A 19,340-nucleotide genomic window follows, 5' to 3' on the forward strand; every position below is an offset into this window, starting at 1 on the left:
TCTTGAGCATCCCTGATTATAATCGCTCAACCTTTGGTGGCTGTGCCTTCTGTTGCCTAGGCCCTGAGCTCTGGAATTCCCTGCCTAAACCTCTCCGTCTCGCTACCTCTCTTTCCTCCTTTAAGAAGTTCCTTAAAACCTACCTCTTTGACCAAGCTTTTGGTCACCTGCCCTAATTTCTCCTTATGTGGATCGGTGTCAAATTTTTTGTCTTAAAATACTTCTGTGAAGCGCCTTGGGACGTTTTACTACATTAAAGACGCTATATAAAAACAAGTTGTTGTTGTTGTGTTGGGAGCAGGATCTGATTTTATTAGTTGAACTGTACAAGCAAGGAGTCACAAGCACGATGGGCTGAATGGTCCCCTTCTGTGCTGTATCATTCTATAAGAAGCTCTTCCTATATAAAGTTGATTATTTAGACAGCCTTGCATGTAGCAAGCACTTCCTGCAAGTGTTGCATCCATTTCCTGCAACACTTTCCCCATCACACTTCATTAATAACACCCCATATATTATTAAAAAGCCTGTTTGGCGACTCACTGTGAACGACGTCACAGGATACCTGCTCGTATATTGGAACTGTGGGAGAGGAAAAATAATCAAAGCAGTGACCAGTAAAACAGCAGAAATAGCTGTTCATCCCTCAAAGGATTAAAACAAAAGGTTTCTGTAGCTTCAGTTAGCAGTGATGCTATTTCAATCACAAAACAAAATCATGCTTCGGAAAATATAGAAAAAAAGATGGTAACAGGGCACTGTAGAAATAAACCAGATTATGCACCATCAGGACTACACAGGTGAAGCACAGTCTGGGCCCCAGCATCAGAGAGCACTTCAAAAAGAAAGACTTGCAATCTGGCCTGGTCGCTATATTAGAAAAAGGATATAGAGGCACTGGAGAAGGTGCAGAGAAGATTTACAAGGATGATACCAGAAATGCGAGGGTATACATATCAGGAAAGATTGAGCAGCCTGGGTCTCTTTTCTTTTGAAAAAAGGCGGCCGAGGGGTGACCTAATAGAGGTCTTTAAAATTATGAAAGGTTTTGATAGAGTGGATAAAGAGAGAATGTTTCCACTTGTGGGGAAGAGCATAACTAGAGGCCATCAATATAAGATAGTCACCAAGAAATCAGATAGGGAATTCAGAAGAAACCTCTTTACCCAGAGAGTGGTGAGAATGTGGAACTCGCTGCCACAGGGAGTGGTTGAAGCGAATAGAAGGGGAGGCTGGACAAGCATATGAGGGGGAAGGGAATAGAGGGTTACGCTGATAGGTTTAGATGAGGAATGACGGGAGGAGGCTCGTGTGGAGCATAAACGCTGGCACGGACTGGTTGAGCCGAATGGCCTGTTTCTGTGCCGTATATCCGATGGAATCCGATGTATATAGAGTTTATCATGACCTCAGGGCATCCCAAAGCTCTTTACAGCCAATGAAGTACGTTTTGAAGTGTGGTCACTGTTGCAATCATGGAAATTGTTTTTAGAAATTTATGGCCCAGAAGGAGGCCATTCAACCCATCGTGTCTGTGCCAGGAATTGCACACAGCAAGCCCCCACAAACAGCAATGTGGTAATGACAAGATCATCTTTTTTTTTTTTTTTTAAAGTGATGTTGATTGAGGGATAAATATTGGCCAAGGAGGACTCCCCTGCTCTTCTTTGAAATAGTGCCGAGGGATCTTTTACGTCCACCCGAGGGGGCAGACGGGGCTCCAGTTTAACATCTCATCTGAAAGACGGCACCTCTGACAGCGCAGCACTCCCTCAGCGCTGCACTGGAGTGTCAGCCTAGCTTTATGTGCTCAAGTCTCTGGAGAGGGACTTGAACCCACAACCTTCTGACTCAGAGGCGAGGGGGCTACCCACTGAGCCACAGCTGACACACACTTAAAAGAGTTCAGTCCTCTCCGTGTTTCACTGTGAGCACTCACTTAGATACATAGTGAAAACCTGCGCTCATTTACAATTACAGCATTAGCACAATAAAAAGGTACCAAACCTTTAAGAGAAGCATCGGTATCTTTGCAGAGCTTGTACAAATCGCTGCCCCTGCCCGACACCCTTTCCCCTGTGGATGAGACAGAAGAGAAACTTTGAGCCGAGTACCCAGATGCTTTCATTTTTTGATTAAATGAAAAGAATGGAAAGAAACAAATGAATTCAATGCACATTTGAAAGCTAGGACTAGCAAATTGGGCTTTGAATATCACCATAACAAATGAGGGCAGAGAGAGAAATTACATCAACCGTTACCATAAACAGCTCTCTGATTAGGATGGAATTTTTCAGATTTCCATGCAATTACTTCAGGAGGGAAAAATGATTACACCTTAACTTTACAGATTGGATCAATGGTTTGCACGGACAGCTCTTGGGTAAGAGGGAAATGTAGTTGTATCTCACTGAACGAGAATTTACTTTCAGTAAACTCACTGGAATCCTAGCTCAGTGTTGGGCTCCGGGTTTTCATCCCGCAGATTCCGGTCCTGACCATACTGCTGCAAAAGACACGGAGCAGGCTGCCTGCCCTCTGTCCCTGGGAGTGACAGGCAAACTGCTGAGGAAGAAATGGTCCGCTGCTGTGCTTCTGACAGCAGCCTGGAAACATCCCCTCACACTCTTCACACACACTGTATGGGTCAGGAAGAACAGGGCACAGCAGAGAAAATAATCCGATCCTTTTCTTGAATTATTTCTTGGACAGTTCTCCTTCTGCCCTGTAACTTGGCAGGCCACTTCAGAGGCAATCATATCGTCACATGCAGGGTAGTTTGGGTAGAGGCGACAGGTTGCCTGATGGACATTTCATGAGTTGGGTTTTTAACAACAATCTAATCAGGGTTTTTCTGAATTCAAATTCACAAGTTGTCACGGTGGGATTGATGTCACGACCTCTGGGTTGCTAATCTAGCATCATAACCACCGCAGTACCATAGCCCTACATCTGTATGTACAAAAGCATTCAAAAGATCGAAGTAAGCAATAGTAGGCCTAAACCCTCTGAAAATTGATAAAACGGTTTCAATGTCATGCCCCATGTGCAAATAGAAAATTAACATCTTAAAAAAAAAACATTTAATTCGTTTTCGAACGCTAATGCAGTGGAAAAATTACTCACCATCTAATACCTTTATTTTTGGAAAGATTTCCAGCACTTCGCTCCGATAGGAAGTATTCATACAAACTGAAAGCAAAGGACTTCATGGTTACATCTTTCTATGAAAATAATACTTCTTGCATCAAAGCCGTTCACATTTCACTTGGACACCCGAGTGCTTTACAGCTGACAGGGTGGTAACACAGAAGCAGCAATTATTCGGTCTTTTAAAAGCATTTGAACATCTCACATAAAATATGGGCTGCATCACGACTCTCCAGGCATCATTACATGGTGACTAAGTAGCTTTAAATGGAGTCACCCTTTCTTTAACCTTGCATCATTACTTGCAGCCGAGGCACCATAAATAATAGAAGGCTGAGGATTTATCTCCTGCCTTTCTACTGATACAATTCTGCCATTTACACAGGCAAAAAAATGAGTAGGAAAGAAATTAACCAGATTCTTGTCCAATTCTCTCATTGCTTTCAACGACGAAAAGAATTGTGTTTATTTTTTACCTTTCACGACTTCGGGACGTCCCAAAGCGATTTACAGCCAACGAAGTACTTTTTTTTTTGAAGTGTAGTCTCTGTTGTAAAGCACGGCACACAGCAAGGTCCCACAAATAACAATGTGGTAAGTGATCAGATAATGTTTTAGCGATGTTAGTTGAGGGATAAATATTGGCCTGGTTACCGGGGAGAATTCCCCTGCTCTTCTTCGAAATAGCACCATGGGATGTTTTACGCCTACCTGAGAGGGCAGGCGGGGCCTCGGTTTAATGTCTCATCCGAAAAACGGCACCTCCGACACTGCAGCACTCCCTCAGCACTGCACTGGAGTGTCAGCCGAGATTTTTGTGCTCAATTCTCTGGAGTGCGGCTTGAACCCACGACCTTTTGACTCAAAGGCAAGTGTGCTACGAACTGATCCACAGCCGAGAGGAAATTAAGTTACCTGGATTACTGAAGTTGCAAACGGTATCTTTCAATCGAATCGCCTCTAGATTCTTCAGCTCTGTTAGTGAACGAAGAGCATCACCACTAGAGAACAGTGCAGGTATTTATTTAAAAGCAATACTTCATCTAATGCTGCAACACCTAAAAGTAGCAACTTTTACTAAATACGGGGCTGTGTAAAACTTTTATAGACTACATAATAGGAAAGAAACAATTGTGCATTTACCTGCTGATTAGGTTTCCCGCTAAATTGAGGCTCTGTAGATTTTCGCAGGAGTGCAGGGGATCTAGGATAACAAAACATGTTTTTCTTTTTAAATATAATCTCTGAAAAGTAGAGGGTGACGAATGCAGATTTTGCCACGTTGACTTCTACCTCTAATGTTAAAGTTCTCGAAGGCAGGGAAGCCAGCTGGAAGTTTAAACCACAAACCACTCCTTTCAAACTGAAGGTGGCACAGCTGCTACTTCCCTGACTGGAGCACAGACTGCCAGACGGGCAGTGATTTGGGATCTTTCAAAGCCGCACATTTTTGCTACACCCCTTGAGGGAATGATTCAAATCCTCGACAGCGGCAAACCAGAACTCTCAGGCGTGCAGCGTTTGGTCGAGAAGACCTTTTTGGAATTCGTGTTAAGTGTAAATCACATTTCTAAAAGAAATGCATTTCTGAATCCGAGGCCGTTAAGGGCTTCGCATTCTCTGTTGCATGTTTACATTTCCAGCTCCAGGACTTTCAAACAGGCAGACTTCAGGGGGATTTGGTACAACCAGAGATCTGAAAATCCACCATAAAACCTACTGCAATGATTAGATATTAGATCTATCAATGCCATCAAAGAACAACACACCTTTCTTTAAAAAGAGAATCTTTAATATCGAGAAAGAACTGCTACAGATGACCAACAGAGAGAAATATGCTGATACCCACATAAAGGGGCATTACTAAAATGGACAAATTACTGCACAAGGGTCAAGTCTCAGAATCTACAGCACAGAAACAGGCCATTCAGCCCAACTGGTCTGTGCTGGTGTTTAGACTCCACGAGCCTCCTCTCACTCTAATTATCTCTTCCCATCCTGCCCCCATATCCTTCTATTCCCTTCTTCCTTATATATGCATCAAGTGTCATCTTAAATGCCTCAATGTTGTCTGCTTCAACCACTATGCGGCAGCAAGTTCCACATTCTCACTACTGTGTGTGTGTGAAGGAATTCCCCCTAATTTCTTTATTTCATAAATACACTTCCATTTATTTGACGCCCACCCCCTCACAACCTCCCATCCCAGGAAGATTCAGAGTGACGGAGAATCGCCAGCCCTCTAACAAAACTCTTCACGGCACCTCTCTGCCTCTCGTGCAGTGGCTACCATGCCCTGCTCCCGCCTCCCCTAGTTTAGCCTACGCCCACCTGACAAAGAACAGCTCCAATCCTGACAATGCCTGACTGTAGCACACGGTCTAGGTGCCTGCTTGAAGTGAATGCCATCTGATTTTACACGTGCCAAGGCCCGCCCAGTTTATGCGAACTTTGCAGGTGAGAAAATGTTAAAATAGGACGTCGGTACCTCCAATTAAAGAGGAACAGTCACGATGGCGTGAACATTTCTTGGAAGAAATGATGTTAAAATTGAAGGAGTGACAGGAGGGTATGAACCTGCACAACCCTGAGGTGGCTTGACATCACTATTGCATTCCTAATTATACTGGCATGGAGAGAAGGTTACAAAGTTGAATATCCATCATCAGAGCAGGAACGTTGTACTGCGCTGTGGTAATTGAGGGGCAGCTAAAGAAAGACTTGTATTTACATAGCGCCTTTCACAACCTCAGGATGTTTCAAAGTGCCTTACAGCCAATGATGTGCAGTCACTGTTGTAATGTATGGAACATGTCAGCCAATTTGCACACAGCAAGTCCCACAAACAGCAATGTGACAATGACCAGATAATCTGTTTTAGTAATGTTGGAAGAGGGATAAATATTGGCCCCAGGACACCAGGGGGAGCTCCCCTGCTCTTCTTCAAAGTAGTGCCGTGGGATCTTTTACGTCCACCCGAGAGGGCAGTAGGGGCCTTGGTTTAACGTCTCATCTGAAAAACAGCACCTCTAATTGTGCAGCACTCCGTCACTACTACACTGGAGTTTTAGTCTGCTGAAGTCTCGGGAGTGGGACGCGTCACAAGGTGTCCAGCAACACTGAAAATGCTACTCACAATAATTGGAGCAAATCTTTGCCCGAGTCACCTTAACCCCAACCTCAGGGGTTATTATTTTCCTGACCTCAAACAGCTTTCTAAATTTAGTGCAATTCATCTTCATTTGAGCTGGATTCCAACCCATGTCTCAGTGTAGTTATTAACTTGCATAAGCCACTGTGGGAGCAGGACTGTGGCACGTGCATCCCAACACCAGTGAGCAGGCCTGGCCATTTTAATCCAGACTGTAAACTCCAGCAGAAACTTTTAAAGATTTGCCCTCCTCCTGCCCGAGAGGGCACAGATTTAAGGTGATTGGCAACATGAGGAAAAACATTTTTACGCAGCGAGTGTTTAGGATTTTGAATGCACTGCCTGATAGGGTGGTGGACACAGATTCAATAGTTGCCTTCAAAAGGGAATTGGATAACTACTTGAAGGAAAAAAAACTGCAGGGATACGGGGAAAGAGCGGGGCTGACTGGATTGCCCTTCGAAAGAGCCAGCACAGACTCGATGGGCCGAATGGCCTCCTGTGTTGTACAATTCTATGATGATGATTCTATGATGATGCCACTTGCAATGGAAATAAAAGCGAATCAGCCTCTCTCTAGATCATTTCAGAGTTGCGCTCTCCAGTTTTTTTTTAAAAAGTAGATTAAGCAGGAATGATGTACTGCCGCATTGAGCGAGAGACAGACTAAGTTCCCCAGCTACACCAGACTGTCAGCTGCTGCTCCACCATTACAAATACCGCCTCCAGCTAGGCGGTCTTTAATGGCAGGTTACTTGTGTGCTGCTGCTGTTGCCAAATATCTCCCGGTTAAAGACGTCCTCCTGCAAAGGAAGAAAAACCCTCTGAAAGAAAGCGAGAAAATGTACAAGATTTCTGCCCCTTCAGGTGGACGTAAACGATCCCACTGTACTACGACCTGGCCAGCATCAACATCATTAAATCACGTGGTCATTATTGCACTGCTGTTTGTGCGAGCTTGCTGTGCGCAAATTGGCTGCCGCGATTCCTACATTACAAGTGACTACACTTCAAAAAGGACTTTATTGGCTGTAAAACACTTTGGGACGCCCTGAGGTTGTGAAAGGCGCTATAGAAATGCAAGTCTTTCTTTCTGTCTAAGATAGTGCAGTGTTTATAACCCCGTCATCACTCAGTTTTTTTGCCAAAAATATCCACTTCAGTTGAAATGACGCCAAGAAACTGCAGAGGGTGCGAAGCACTGGAAGTTGCTATAAAACACCTGTTCAACACGAGGAAACTACACGTGCTTTGAACAACCCGTAGCTTTGTAACGCATCTAAACAATCAGAACATAGACTTGACAGGTACTCAATGCAAAAGCAAAGCCTTCCCTGCTTGATACACGGAGCTGCCTGGCCCACAAAAGCCAAGTGACTCTGCCTGCTGCTCGCTTTCCCATTTCTGTTTATAGTGTGTAATACATTAGCGGTTGCAAGCTCTAATTAGGCTTCTCGTTAAGTCAGCAACAGCGTGCAGCTAAACGAGCGGAACACAACTCCACTGAGGAATGAAGTGTTGAAACCAAATTTCAGCAATTTAAAAAACCAAATCATTTCAATTTTCTGATCACCGCTCAGCTGTGAAGTTAGGACACATAATGCGGACAACTAAATCTCATGAGCCACACTGAGCTAGAAGCGATCACAGAGGCATGAAATGGCTACAGATTAGATTCCACGAGGAAGTACCCACAAGACACAATGGTGCATTTGTTACATTCAAAATGTCATTTTGTTGCCATAAAACTCTTCTTCATCTTCTTCTTCATAAAAACTATAATTGGGATGAGTGCCACCCAGTAACCAAGCTTTGGAGATCACCCTGATGGGTCAGCAATAAACGCACCACATAATCTGTTGGTGACAGTCCAGGGAGCTCCCTACTGTTGGGATAGCTGATCTCGGCCAGCACTGTGCAGGGGCACTACAATTAGCACACAAGCTGGGGAGAGAAAAAATAATGAAACAAAACTGAAGAGCTCTTTCAAAGAGCCGGCACGGACACGATGGGCCAAATGGCCTCCTTCTGTGCTGTATTATTCTATAATTCTATAAATATCGGCCACGGTTCCCACCCTATATGGATGGGAGTTGGTGACCTCTCTGGAATTAACTAGAAATATTACCAGATTGCATAAAGGAGATGCACGAGGAAAGAAAGACTTGCATTTATATAGCAGTTTATCAGATCAGCATATCCCAAAGTGCTCCACATAAGACAACGTACATTTGAAAGGCAGCACCGGATGATTTGTAGCAGCCATTTTGCTTGTGTCAGGAGCAAAGGAAAAATGTCAGAATGGCTCAAAGAAAGACAGATGCCCATCAGAGCTGCAGTCCCGACATCCAATTGATAAATTGCCGTCGTGGGCAAGGCAATGGAAAGTAGAGGCATGGAAGATAGCGAGCCGGAAAGCACATGGATAAGACCGGAAGCTTATAAAAGGACCTGATTACCATTCTTGTTACATCTTTGGTGCTGCCACTATGATGACCAAGGAATTAGAGACTAAAGAAAAGAAGTGGTGGCTCAATATCAACCTCACCACGGCCAACATTATGCCCATAGAAAGAGGGAGAGTACAGAAGGATGAAGAAAGTGGACAAACCAATACACCTGGGAATGTGTATGCCTAGTGAAGGGGTGAAGAAGCACACTGTTGAGATTTCAGGAACCACTCTGAATCAGATGAAACATATCACGTGATATGAAGAGAGGAGTATGAGGTACAGTTCAGCACACTGCAGAGAGCTGGACTCTGATGAGGACTAGATGTGTTTAGAACATACTGAGAAAGAGGGATACTGGGTACAGGAAACTCTTTTTTATCCGGCACCGACGGAACCGACGTGGTGCCGGTTCATCAAAAATTCCGGATAACCGAGAGCTATAGTAAAAGATATGGAGAGCTGAGAGCTCCGTATAAAGTAACAAACCTTGTTGCTTAGCAACAGGTGCAGAACAATGGCCACAAGTTCCAAGCGTCTCTGTAGCTTAGCAACAGCTGCAGCCACACCCTTGCACAGCAACAGATTGAGGAAGGCAAGTACAATATGAAGTAAAACTTACCTGAACCTACTCCTGAATTTTGCCGGTTAACCGAGATTTTTGGTTATTTAGGTGTATTAACTGGGAGAACAGAGTGGTCAGTGCTGAAGTGATGAGAAGGATGACTTGTGTGCAGTAACAGAGCATGTTAGAGTGAAGGAATTGAGAGGGAGGGAATCTGTACAACATGTCTGAATATAGAAAGTGGCTGAACAGGTCCCAACTGGGAAAAGACCCAGTGGAAGAGGAGGGCTGAGAAGATGGGCTCTTCTCTCTAGGAAAGAGACGGTTGATAGAGATCTTTAAGATTATGAAGGGGTTCGATAGAGTAGCCGTAGAAGATGTTGCTACTTGCGGGGAGTCCAAAACTAGAAACCATCAATAAGAGACAGTCACTAATAAATCCAATCGGGAATTCAGGAGAAACCTCTTCACCCAGAGTGGTTAGAATGTGGAACTCACTACCACAGGGAGTACAGGAAACTTTGTGCTATCCGGAGGTTGAATGTCCGGCAACTTCGATCTAACGGCAGAAATCAGCAGCCGTTTTGGTTAGGTTTTTTTTCTTCTCCGAGCATTCTTTTCACAGGCAGGCTCTGGAAAGCATCTTTGTAGCTTAGCAACAGCTTCAGAGACGCTTCCAAGCTACTGGGCTGAGTGTTTACAAGCTGTTGCTGAGCAACAGTGTTTGTGGTCAGAGGCAGGCTCTAGAAAGCGTCTCTGTATCTTAGCAACAGCTTCAGAGACGCTTCCAAGCCACGGGCCGAGTGTTGACATGCTGTTGCTAAGCAACAGTCTTTGTTGTCAGATACGGAGATGAAAAGCTCCTATCTGATAACATTGACGTTGGTCTATCCGGAAGTTTTGAGGCAACGGCAGTAGCTCGGTCCCGTGGGTGCCGGATCGCACAAAGTTTCCTGTAGTTGTGGCAAATAGCATAGATACATTTAAGGGAATCTGGATAAACACAAGAGGGAAAAAGGAATAGAAGGTTATCCGATATGTTTAGATGAAGGGTGGGAGGAGGCTCGTGTGGAGCATGGACCAGTTGGGTCGAATGGCCTTTTTCTGTGCTGAACATTCCATGTATATGGGAAGACCAGAATGGAAGATGAACAGCAGGAAGGCTGTGCAGAAGCTGGGAGGAGGGGCGGGTGGGATGACCAGGTTTTGTGCCAACTATGGCCACCTTGGTTATGATAACAGACTGGGGGTTCACACCCGTAATCGCTCACCAGGAACCGCTGCTGGAAAAGGTCTGCGTGGATTTGGGAATTGGGCAGACAGGCGGCAGATGAAATTCAATGTAGAGAAATGCAAAGTGCTTCACATGGAGACTAAATCTCCACAAAGGCACGATTACTTAAATGGGAAGAAAATAATGTGCATGGAATATGAAAGAGATCTGGGGAATCCTGACGGACAATAAATGGAAGTTATCATAACAATGCTCGATGGCAGCGAGTAAAGAAATCAGACGGGATGTATTTAAAGGTCAGTATTGAGCTGAAATAATGAGGTGATCCTGCCACTTTATAAATCATTGGTGCGACCGCACTGTGTACAGTGAACAGTTCTGGTCACCACAGCACAGAAAGGATATTGCAGTGATTGAAAGGATACAGAAAAGAGCAACCGGAATGATTGAGGGGAGGAAGGGATTGGATTGTGAGGTGCGATTGTGTAAATTGGGCTTGTGCTCACTGGAGAAGAGGTTGAGGGGTGATATGATTGTTGTTTTTAGGATTCTAAAGGGCTAGATAATGTCGACCATGACGAGTTGTTTCGCCTTGTCCAGCACAGTAGACCCAGAGGACACGGCCTGCGCTTGAAGGGGTAAATTCAAAGCTAATCTGTGGAAACAATATTTCAGTGAGTGAGTGGTCAATCCATGGAACAGGCTCCCTGGGGTAAACGGTGGAATCAGATAGTACTGATTCATTACAATGCAAATTAGATAGGTTTCTTTCAGAAAATATTTTGGGACACAGTATGAGTAATTTGAGATGTGACATGTGGGGAGTGGTGCATGGCTCGGGAAGAACAGGTGAGTTTGGACCTCTGGTTCCCAAAGCTCGCCATTACTGGGGATTCCTCACCTTGTGTTTGGTGCATCGCTGCATCATGTGACTACCAAGGTGGTAGGAGGAGAACTAGGTGGACATCGGTCATTTTCTGTTTAGCAGTCCCTATGTTCCTATCGTGGTGGTCTAATCACTGCTCTAATAACTGCCATGGCAGCAGCCGGTGTCATTTACTGCAATCTTCCCCCAATCGGGTTAGTATCTGTGTTAGAGGTTACTGCCCCCAATCGGGTTAGTATCTGTGTTAGAGGTTACTGCCCCCAATCGGGTTAGTATCTGTGTTAGAGGTTACTGCCCCCAATCGGGTTAGTATCTGTTAGAGGTTACTGTCCCCAATCGGGTTAGTATCTGTGTTACAGGTTACTGCCCCCAATCGGGTTAGTATCTGTGTTAGAGGTTACTGCCCCCAATTGGGTTAGTATCTGTGTTAGAGGTTACTGCCCCCAATCGGGTTAGTATCTGTGTTAGAGGTTACTGCCCCCAATCGGGTTAGTATCTGTGTTAGAGGTTACTGCCCCCAATCGGGTTAGTATCTGTGTTACAGGTTACTGCCCCCAATCGGGTTAGTATCTGTGTTACAGGTTACTGCCCCCAATCGGGTTAGTATCTGTGTTAGAGGTTACTGCCCCCAATCGGGTCAGTATCTGTGTTAGAGGTTACTGCCCCCAATCGGGTTAGTATCTGTGTTAGAGGTTACTGCCCCCAATCGGGTTAGTATCTGTGTTACAGGTTACTGCCCCCAATCGGGTTAGTATCTGTGTTACAGGTTACTGCCCCCAATCGGGTTAGTATCTGTGTTAGAGGTTACTGCCCCCAATCGGGTCAGTATCTGTGTTAGAGGTTACTGCCCCCAATCGGGTTAGTATCTGTGTTAGAGGTTACTGCCCCCAATCGGGTTAGTATCTGTGTTAGAGGTTACTGCCCCCAATCGGGTTAGTATCTGTGTTAGAGGTTACTGCCCCCAATCGGGTTAGTATCTGTGTTAGAGGTTACTGCCCCCAATCGGGTTAGTATCTGTGTTACAGGTTACTGCCCCCAATCGGGTTAGTATCTGTGTTACAGGTTACTGCCCCCAATCGGGTTAGTATCTGTGTTAGAGGTTACTGCCCCCAATCGGGTTAGTATCTGTGTTAGAGGTTACTTCCCCCAATCGGGTTAGTATCTGTGTTAGAGGTTACTGCCCCCAATCGGGTTAGTATCTGTGTTACAGGTTACTGCCCCCAATCGGGTTAGTATCTGTGTTACAGGTTACTGCCCCCAATCGGGTTAGTATCTGTGTTAGAGGTTACTGCCCCCAATCGGGTTAGTATCTGTGTTAGAGGTTACTGCCCCCAATCGGGTTAGTATCTGTGTTCGAGGTTACTGTCCCCAATCGGGTTAGTATCTGTGTTAGAGGTTACTGCCCCCAATCGGGTTAGTATCTGTGTTAGAGGTTACTTCCCCCAATCGGGTTAGTATCTGTGTTAGAGGTTACTGCCCCCAATCGGGTTAGTATCTGTGTTAGAGGTTACTGCCCCCAATCGGGTTAGTATCTGTGTTAGAGGTTACTGCCCCCAATCGGGTTAGTATCTGTGTTAGAGGTTACTGCCCCCAATCGGGTTAGTATCTGTGTTAGAGGTTACTGCCCCCAATCGGGTTAGTATCTGTGTTAGAGGTTACTGCTCCCAATCGTGTTAGTATCTGTGTTAGAGGTTACTGCCCCCAATCGGGTTAGTATCTGTGTTAGAGGTTATTGCCCCCAAATCGGGTTAGTATCTGTGTTAGAGGTTACTTCCCCCAATCGGGTTAGTATCTGTGTTAGAGGTTACTGCCCCCAATCGGGTCAGTATCTGTGTTAGAGGTTACTGCCCCCAATCGGGTCAGTATCTGTGTTAGAGGTTACTGCCCCCAATCGGGTTAGTATCTGTGTTAGAGGTTACTGCTCCCAATCGTGTTAGTATCTGTGTTAGAGGTTACTGCCCCCAATCGGGTTAGTATCTGTGTTAGAGGTTACTGCTCCCAATCGTGTTAGTATCTGTGTTAGAGGTTACTGCCCCCAATCGGGTTAGTATCTGTGTTAGAGGTTATTGCCCCCAAATCGGGTTAGTATCTGTGTTAGAGGTTACTTCCCCCAATCGGGTTAGTATCTGTGTTAGAGGTTACTGCCCCCAATCGGGTTAGTATCTGTGTTAGAGGTTACTGCCCCCAATCGGGTTAGTATCTGTGTTAGAGGTTACTTCCCCCAATCGGGTTAGTATCTGTGTTTGAGGTTACTGCCTCCAATCGGGTTAGTATCTGTGTTAGAGGTTACTGCCCCCAATCGGGTTAGTATCTGTGTTAGAGGTTACTGCCCCCAATCGGGTTAGTATCTGTGTTAGAGGTTACTGCCCCCAATCGGGTTAGTATCTGTGTTAGAAGTTACTTCAGTTGCTGCGTTGTCAGGTTTGACATCTGTTACAATCCCTCACATGGCCAAATGTTCTTCAAGGACAACAGTCACTGTGCCTTAATAAACAGATGTCTCAATATTTAATCCCTGCTGGGTTCTTCTATGTTTGAAACAGCTGTACTTAAAAACCACTCAATCAGGGATACACTCCCGAGGGTCTTTGTTAGGTTTTAAATCTTACTTTCTAAATTACATCATCCATATTCTAAGCTGCAACAGTGACTACATTTCGAAAGATACTTCATTGACTGTGAAGCGCTTTGGAACATCGAGGTTGTGAAAGGCGTGGGCCCAGAATCTGCGGTCCTGATGACGGCGAACGGGCAGCGTTAACCGTCATTTTGCCGTTGAAACTGAGCGCAAGGTTGAGATTTAGTGCAGGCGCCGCCTAACGTGGAATCCTGAAGTTGCGGTCTGTCATTCGCTGCTCGTACCAACTGTTAAGCAAAGTTTTTAATTTTGCGCAGTGTTAAATTTATCCATTTTAATAAAAATTACATTTTTTTTTAGACACATTAACTGTTTTTTTTAAAGTTTGTTCATCTTTATTTCAGGTTTGCCGCTTCCCCGTGTGAGAGCCCCAATGGTTGTTTTGCGCTCACTAACATTTTTTAAAAGTTTGAATTTTAGGAGCTTACCCACTTCCTGGTTCTCGGTCTGTGAGAATTCTGCATTGTGATTGGCTGCTTAGACAGCTTATTGATGTCACAGCAGCTCTGCGCTGGGAATCCCCATTAATTTCTGTTGATTTCAAATACGCGTCGGAAAACACGAAGTTCTTGCCTCAGAGATCGCGAGATCTTTGTGCGAAGCTTGCTTCGTGGCCAGCAGCTAACGCCTTTGCATCGCCGCGGACCGCAAATTCCGGGCCATTATATAAATGCAGACTCCCCTCCAGTCATTTTTTCCCCCCCAATTGTTGACATCTTTTCTGCCTGTTTAGCTGCTCTTTCATACAACACAAACATACAACACAAACACTCTCCCAATTTTCTACTCCCAGAAAAGTGCGAGTAGTCTTAATGTGATTCACAGATCGAATAATTAACAATGTACACAACTCAAGGTGGAAAAGCCCTGTCTAAAAACATCTCGGGCGAGCACAGGGAACCTCAAACACTAATTTCAAGTACTCCGAGAGGTACAGCCTCCAAAGACACCTGCTATGTGAGAACGATCCACAGCTATATTGAGAACGGTACGTTCAAAAGCATTTGTTACCGCGCGTTTGGTCACCACGAAAGGACTCAACTCCCCTGACCTCCGATCCGTTTATCTGATCCCATTTTGTGTTGCCCTTTCGATGACCTTCATTTCCTATTAACACTTACATGAGCTTCATTATTCACACTGGAGCACAGCTTGGTGTTGGGCAGTTCAGGGCAAGAGTACAAAGGTCAGGCTTCACTGTGGTGCTCAGGAGGTCAGCGGTTGCCAGTTTGGACAAAGACAACTCGGTGACTAATTACAGCTGCACTGGTTATTAGGGCAAGCAGGAAGCTTGCCTCTTGTCTTGTATCAAGTATGTTGTGGGAATTCTCTCTGTACAGCAGACGCTCCCGAGAGCTCAGACATAGTCGTAACAAGGGAGCAGATGTGGAGACAGCTGTCATTTGCAGCAAGTAGTTATGAGCAGCGTCTTATCTCACTCTACATATCTGACAAGAAGATACCACATGTTGTTGCAGTATGTGCCAGGACAAGGCAAGTTCTACCGATAGAGCTTCCTCACCCCAATAGTGAAGAAACTAGCATTAATCTTGAAGATGTGACAAAATAATCACCCAACAGATTTAACATCCTAGTTCTTATAAAGTTTAAAGTTTATCACATTTATAACTGATTGAGAAAGCCAGCTTACCAAGATTTGAGATCCTATTGGCTGATAAGTTGAGCACTATGAGAAGTTTGAGTGGCGCCAGGGGTGTGAGGTTTGAGATGTCGTTTCCGGACAGGTCCAGCCTCTCCAGGTTTACACAGTCTCCAATGCATCCAAGATTGCAGATTCCTGCAGTGAGCAACAGCACAAATAATCCTTTACATCATTCGCTGTTCTCCATTTACTCTTGACAACTCCTTAAAATGAAGAAAAGCTCTTGGGTTTTTGACCATTTTTTAGGTTTTACTTTCTAATATTTCATATTGTAAACAGAAAGATGGTCATATTTTCCAGATATTATTGAACAACAGAAATCCAGTCATGCACTGTTTGAAGCTGTGAAAAGAAATTCTGAATCGAAAGATTTTTAAAAATAAAAATGCCAGTGAAGTGGGGCACAGGGCACGGGCAGCTGATCACGTTGCACTCGGCAGAGGTGGGACTGGGTCATGGCTAATCAACGAGCTCCTGGTTTGAACCTAGCCACCCTGGGGAGCTCAGTCACGTGAATAGCGCTGACGTGAAGTGTCGAATGATCTCCTTCTGAGCTGAAATGACTGTGCTTCCTCCAGAGGGAGAGGATTACGCACACCTCCCAGTGGCTGATTTCAAAGCATCATTGGTATTGACAAGGGAGCAGGTTGTCTGCAGCACTCTCTCTCCTGGGGAGGGTACACAGCATGGGGAAAGCCAAGAAAAAAGGGGAGGGGAGAGGATAGGATGGGATGGGTTGGGGGGAAGGAGGGAGGAAGGAGGGCGGGAGAGGATGAGGGTGAGGGTGAGAGGGGGAGGGGGAGAGAAAGTCCACATTACCCGAGTACTTCAAATGTTCTTTCTGGGCAGTCTGTGGGATCAGCATATGAGTTAAAACTGCTTTCTGCTGAGCCGGTGTTGTAAATTGTGTAAACAGGCAAGGATATCTTCACAGGAAATAAAATAGTCGAGTGTGCAAGTGTCATTCAGCCATACCTGTAATGATCTGGAATATATAATAGCAAAATACTGCGGATGCTGGAAATCTGAAATAACAACAGAAAATGCTGGAAATACTCAGCAGGCCAGGCAACATCCCTGGATCTCTCCACGGATGCTGCCGGGCCTGCTGAGTATTTCCAGCATTTTCTGTTGTTATTTCATGGTCTGGAATATGTCAGCTTGGTCACTTGTGTTTAGGGGAATGGGAAGAGTTTATGACACCAATCAGGAAGGAAGAGGAGGCAAAGGGAGCAGAGAAGGAGGCGAGGGGAGTAAAGCGTGTGCTTTTTAAAAATATAAGCTGTACAAGGTGGGGAGTAGTGTACGAGGGAGTAAGCATAATGGTCTGAAGGGCCAATTTCTGTTCCCTCACTAAAACGCTGGAAATGAGAAATGAGCAATTTATTAATATAATTTCGGCATCAAGATGCAGCGCACTACAGACTGTTGCTAGTTATAGGGTTTATATACATTTAAACATGCACCATGTTACCAAAGATAAAGTGGTTTGTACTCAGATTTATTCAGCCACGCGAATACTGCATGATTTACTCAGCAGCGAAAGAGATTTATGTCAATCTATATATTAAAGACAGATACAGCAGACATATCCATGACTAATAGCCTTATAAATACAGTACTAATCAGTCTTTTGGCTGAGAAGTTAAATGGTCGCCCCATCTACCAGCTCAGGTGGACGTAAAAGATCCTGTGCCACTATTCAAAGAAAAGGGAAGAAGCTCTCCCGGTGTCTTGGTCAACATGTATCCCTCAACCAAAGAGCTGTAAAACAGACAGATTCCCTGGCCATTCATCTGCTGGCTGTGTGTTGGTTTGTTTACCGTTGTTGCCGATAAAATGCCACTGCGATTCAAACAGTCGTATGATGGTGTACTCGCAGCCAACGCTATCATACAGCCTGTGAAATTGATTGCAAGTTTGGGATTTCCATGTACGTTTGTGATCAGTCAAGTTCCCACTGTATTACAGGAAACTTTGTGTTATCCGGAGGCTAAATGTCTGGCAAGCTCGAGCCACCGGCAAAAATCAGGAGCCTTTTCGTTTCTTTTTTCTCAACAGTCAAGCTCTGCAAGGTCTGTAGCTAAGCAAGAGCTTCAGCTAGAGACGCTACAGAGACGCTTGCCGACTGTTTAGAAGCTGTTGCTAAGCAACAGTGTTGAAAACCTCCGTATGCTTCAACATTAGAGCTGGAGTGTCCGGCAGTTTTGTCCTGTCGGTGCCGGATAGCACAAAGTTTCCTGTATCCTCTTTGCAGGTGCAGTGTTAGGTTAAATGCCACCAACTGCCCAGCAGTTACGCAGGAAAATGTTATGGCTGGTGCACACAGGCGCAGGAGCCTGTTTGCACCGCGCAATGGGAGGGAGGATATGAGAAGGAGTTGGATATATTTCTTAAGGCTAAAGGGATATGGGGCGAAGGCAGGGACAGGGTACTGAATTTGGATGATCAGCCATGATCTCATTGAATGGCGGAGCAGGCTCGAAAGGCCAAATGGCCTACTCCTATCTTCTATGTTTCTATAAGAGAAGCATAAAAGCAGCAGCTTGATTGCCCCAAAAGGGATCCCGTATTTATTTTACCAGATGCTTTGCTGAAATGGCATTTCTTTATACAACACATCAGGGCAATGAAGTTCGGTGAATGGGTTTGACTGTAGGTTATGATCAACTTCCTCAGAACAACAAGCTGTCGTTTCTGTGCGTTTAATGGAAGATTGAAAAACCCCCTGCATTTCCATATTGTGGGCGAAGAGTTGCTTGTAGAGCTCTTTGGAAAGTCATGAAGACACGACAAGGCACTGCATAGCGGCAACGAGATAACTGGGCCGAGCCACACACTGATGATACCGGCTGCAACTTGAATAGGTTTAATGCAGCAAAGTGACTGTCCCGAGGTGTGTGAAGGGACCGGGAGCGGGAGTGTGGGACCGGGAATGGGCTTCCCACTCACCCGCACGCTGCAGCTTCAGCAACAGCACCGACTCCAGCTCAAACTCCCCAGCTCGCCGCTTCAGCAGCTCCGTTGTGATTTTCACATTTTCATTCTCTGAAAGCAAAGAGAAAACAGGAAAGACATGATGTGTGGGCTCAGGGGGGGGGGAGAGAGAGAGAGAGAGAGAAGGGGGTCGGGGGTGAAGGACCGCTGCTGACCCACGGTGACCTCACCCGCTCGCTCCACCTCCATCGCTGCCGCCCGGCAACCTGGGCCTGAGCTGCCCTCCCCTAGTAACCCGGCTCCGGCTCCCCCGGCAACCAGCTGCCAGGCAACTTCCGCTCAGCGGCCCTGTCGCAAAAATGAAGCTTCACCACAGTGCGGGCAAGGAGGGAGGGGGTTACATCGGATATACGGCACGGCACAGCAACAGGCCATTCGGCCCAACCAGTCCCTGCCTCCCAGGACCTGATAATCACAAAGGAGTTTAGAAGAATGAGAGGGGATTGCATCGAAACCTATAAAATTCTAACAGGACTAGACAGACTAGATGCAGGAAGGATGTTCCTGATGGCCGGGGAGTCCAGAACCAGGGGTCACAGTCTAAGGATAAGGGGTAAGCCATTTAGGACAGAGATGAGGAGGAATTTCTTCACCCAGAGAGTGGTG

The 19,340-nt window shown here is 45.5% G+C and overlaps 1 protein-coding gene across 2 annotated transcripts in view; it reads right to left on the minus strand.

Moving 5' to 3' along the window:
* The window catches only part of lrrc61 (leucine rich repeat containing 61), a 38,294-nt gene extending 19,290 nt beyond the window's left edge, over nt 1-19,004 (minus strand). Inside the window, exons 1-8 of one of the 2 annotated variants that reach the window (XM_085972034.1) lie at nt 18,905-19,004; nt 18,690-18,785; nt 15,726-15,872; nt 4,294-4,354; nt 4,066-4,151; nt 3,127-3,192; nt 2,008-2,076; nt 544-582 (exon numbers count right to left, since the gene is read on the minus strand). In XM_085972034.1, coding sequence (XP_085828160.1) covers nt 544-582; nt 2,008-2,076; nt 3,127-3,192; nt 4,066-4,151; nt 4,294-4,354; nt 15,726-15,872; nt 18,690-18,785; nt 18,905-18,923 — 583 coding nt within the window. In that variant the 5' untranslated portion in view covers nt 18,924-19,004. The remainder of the gene's footprint in view (nt 1-543; nt 583-2,007; nt 2,077-3,126; nt 3,193-4,065; nt 4,152-4,293; nt 4,355-15,725; nt 15,873-18,689; nt 18,786-18,904) is intronic. The other variant, XM_085972035.1, reaches the window with a different exon arrangement.
* Nucleotides 19,005-19,340: the final 336 nt, after the last annotated feature.

Source organism: Somniosus microcephalus, chromosome 32, assembly GCF_052327205.1.
Source record: "Somniosus microcephalus isolate GS21.2 chromosome 32, FLI_Smic_1.0, whole genome shotgun sequence".
NCBI lineage: Eukaryota > Metazoa > Chordata > Chondrichthyes > Squaliformes > Somniosidae > Somniosus > Somniosus microcephalus.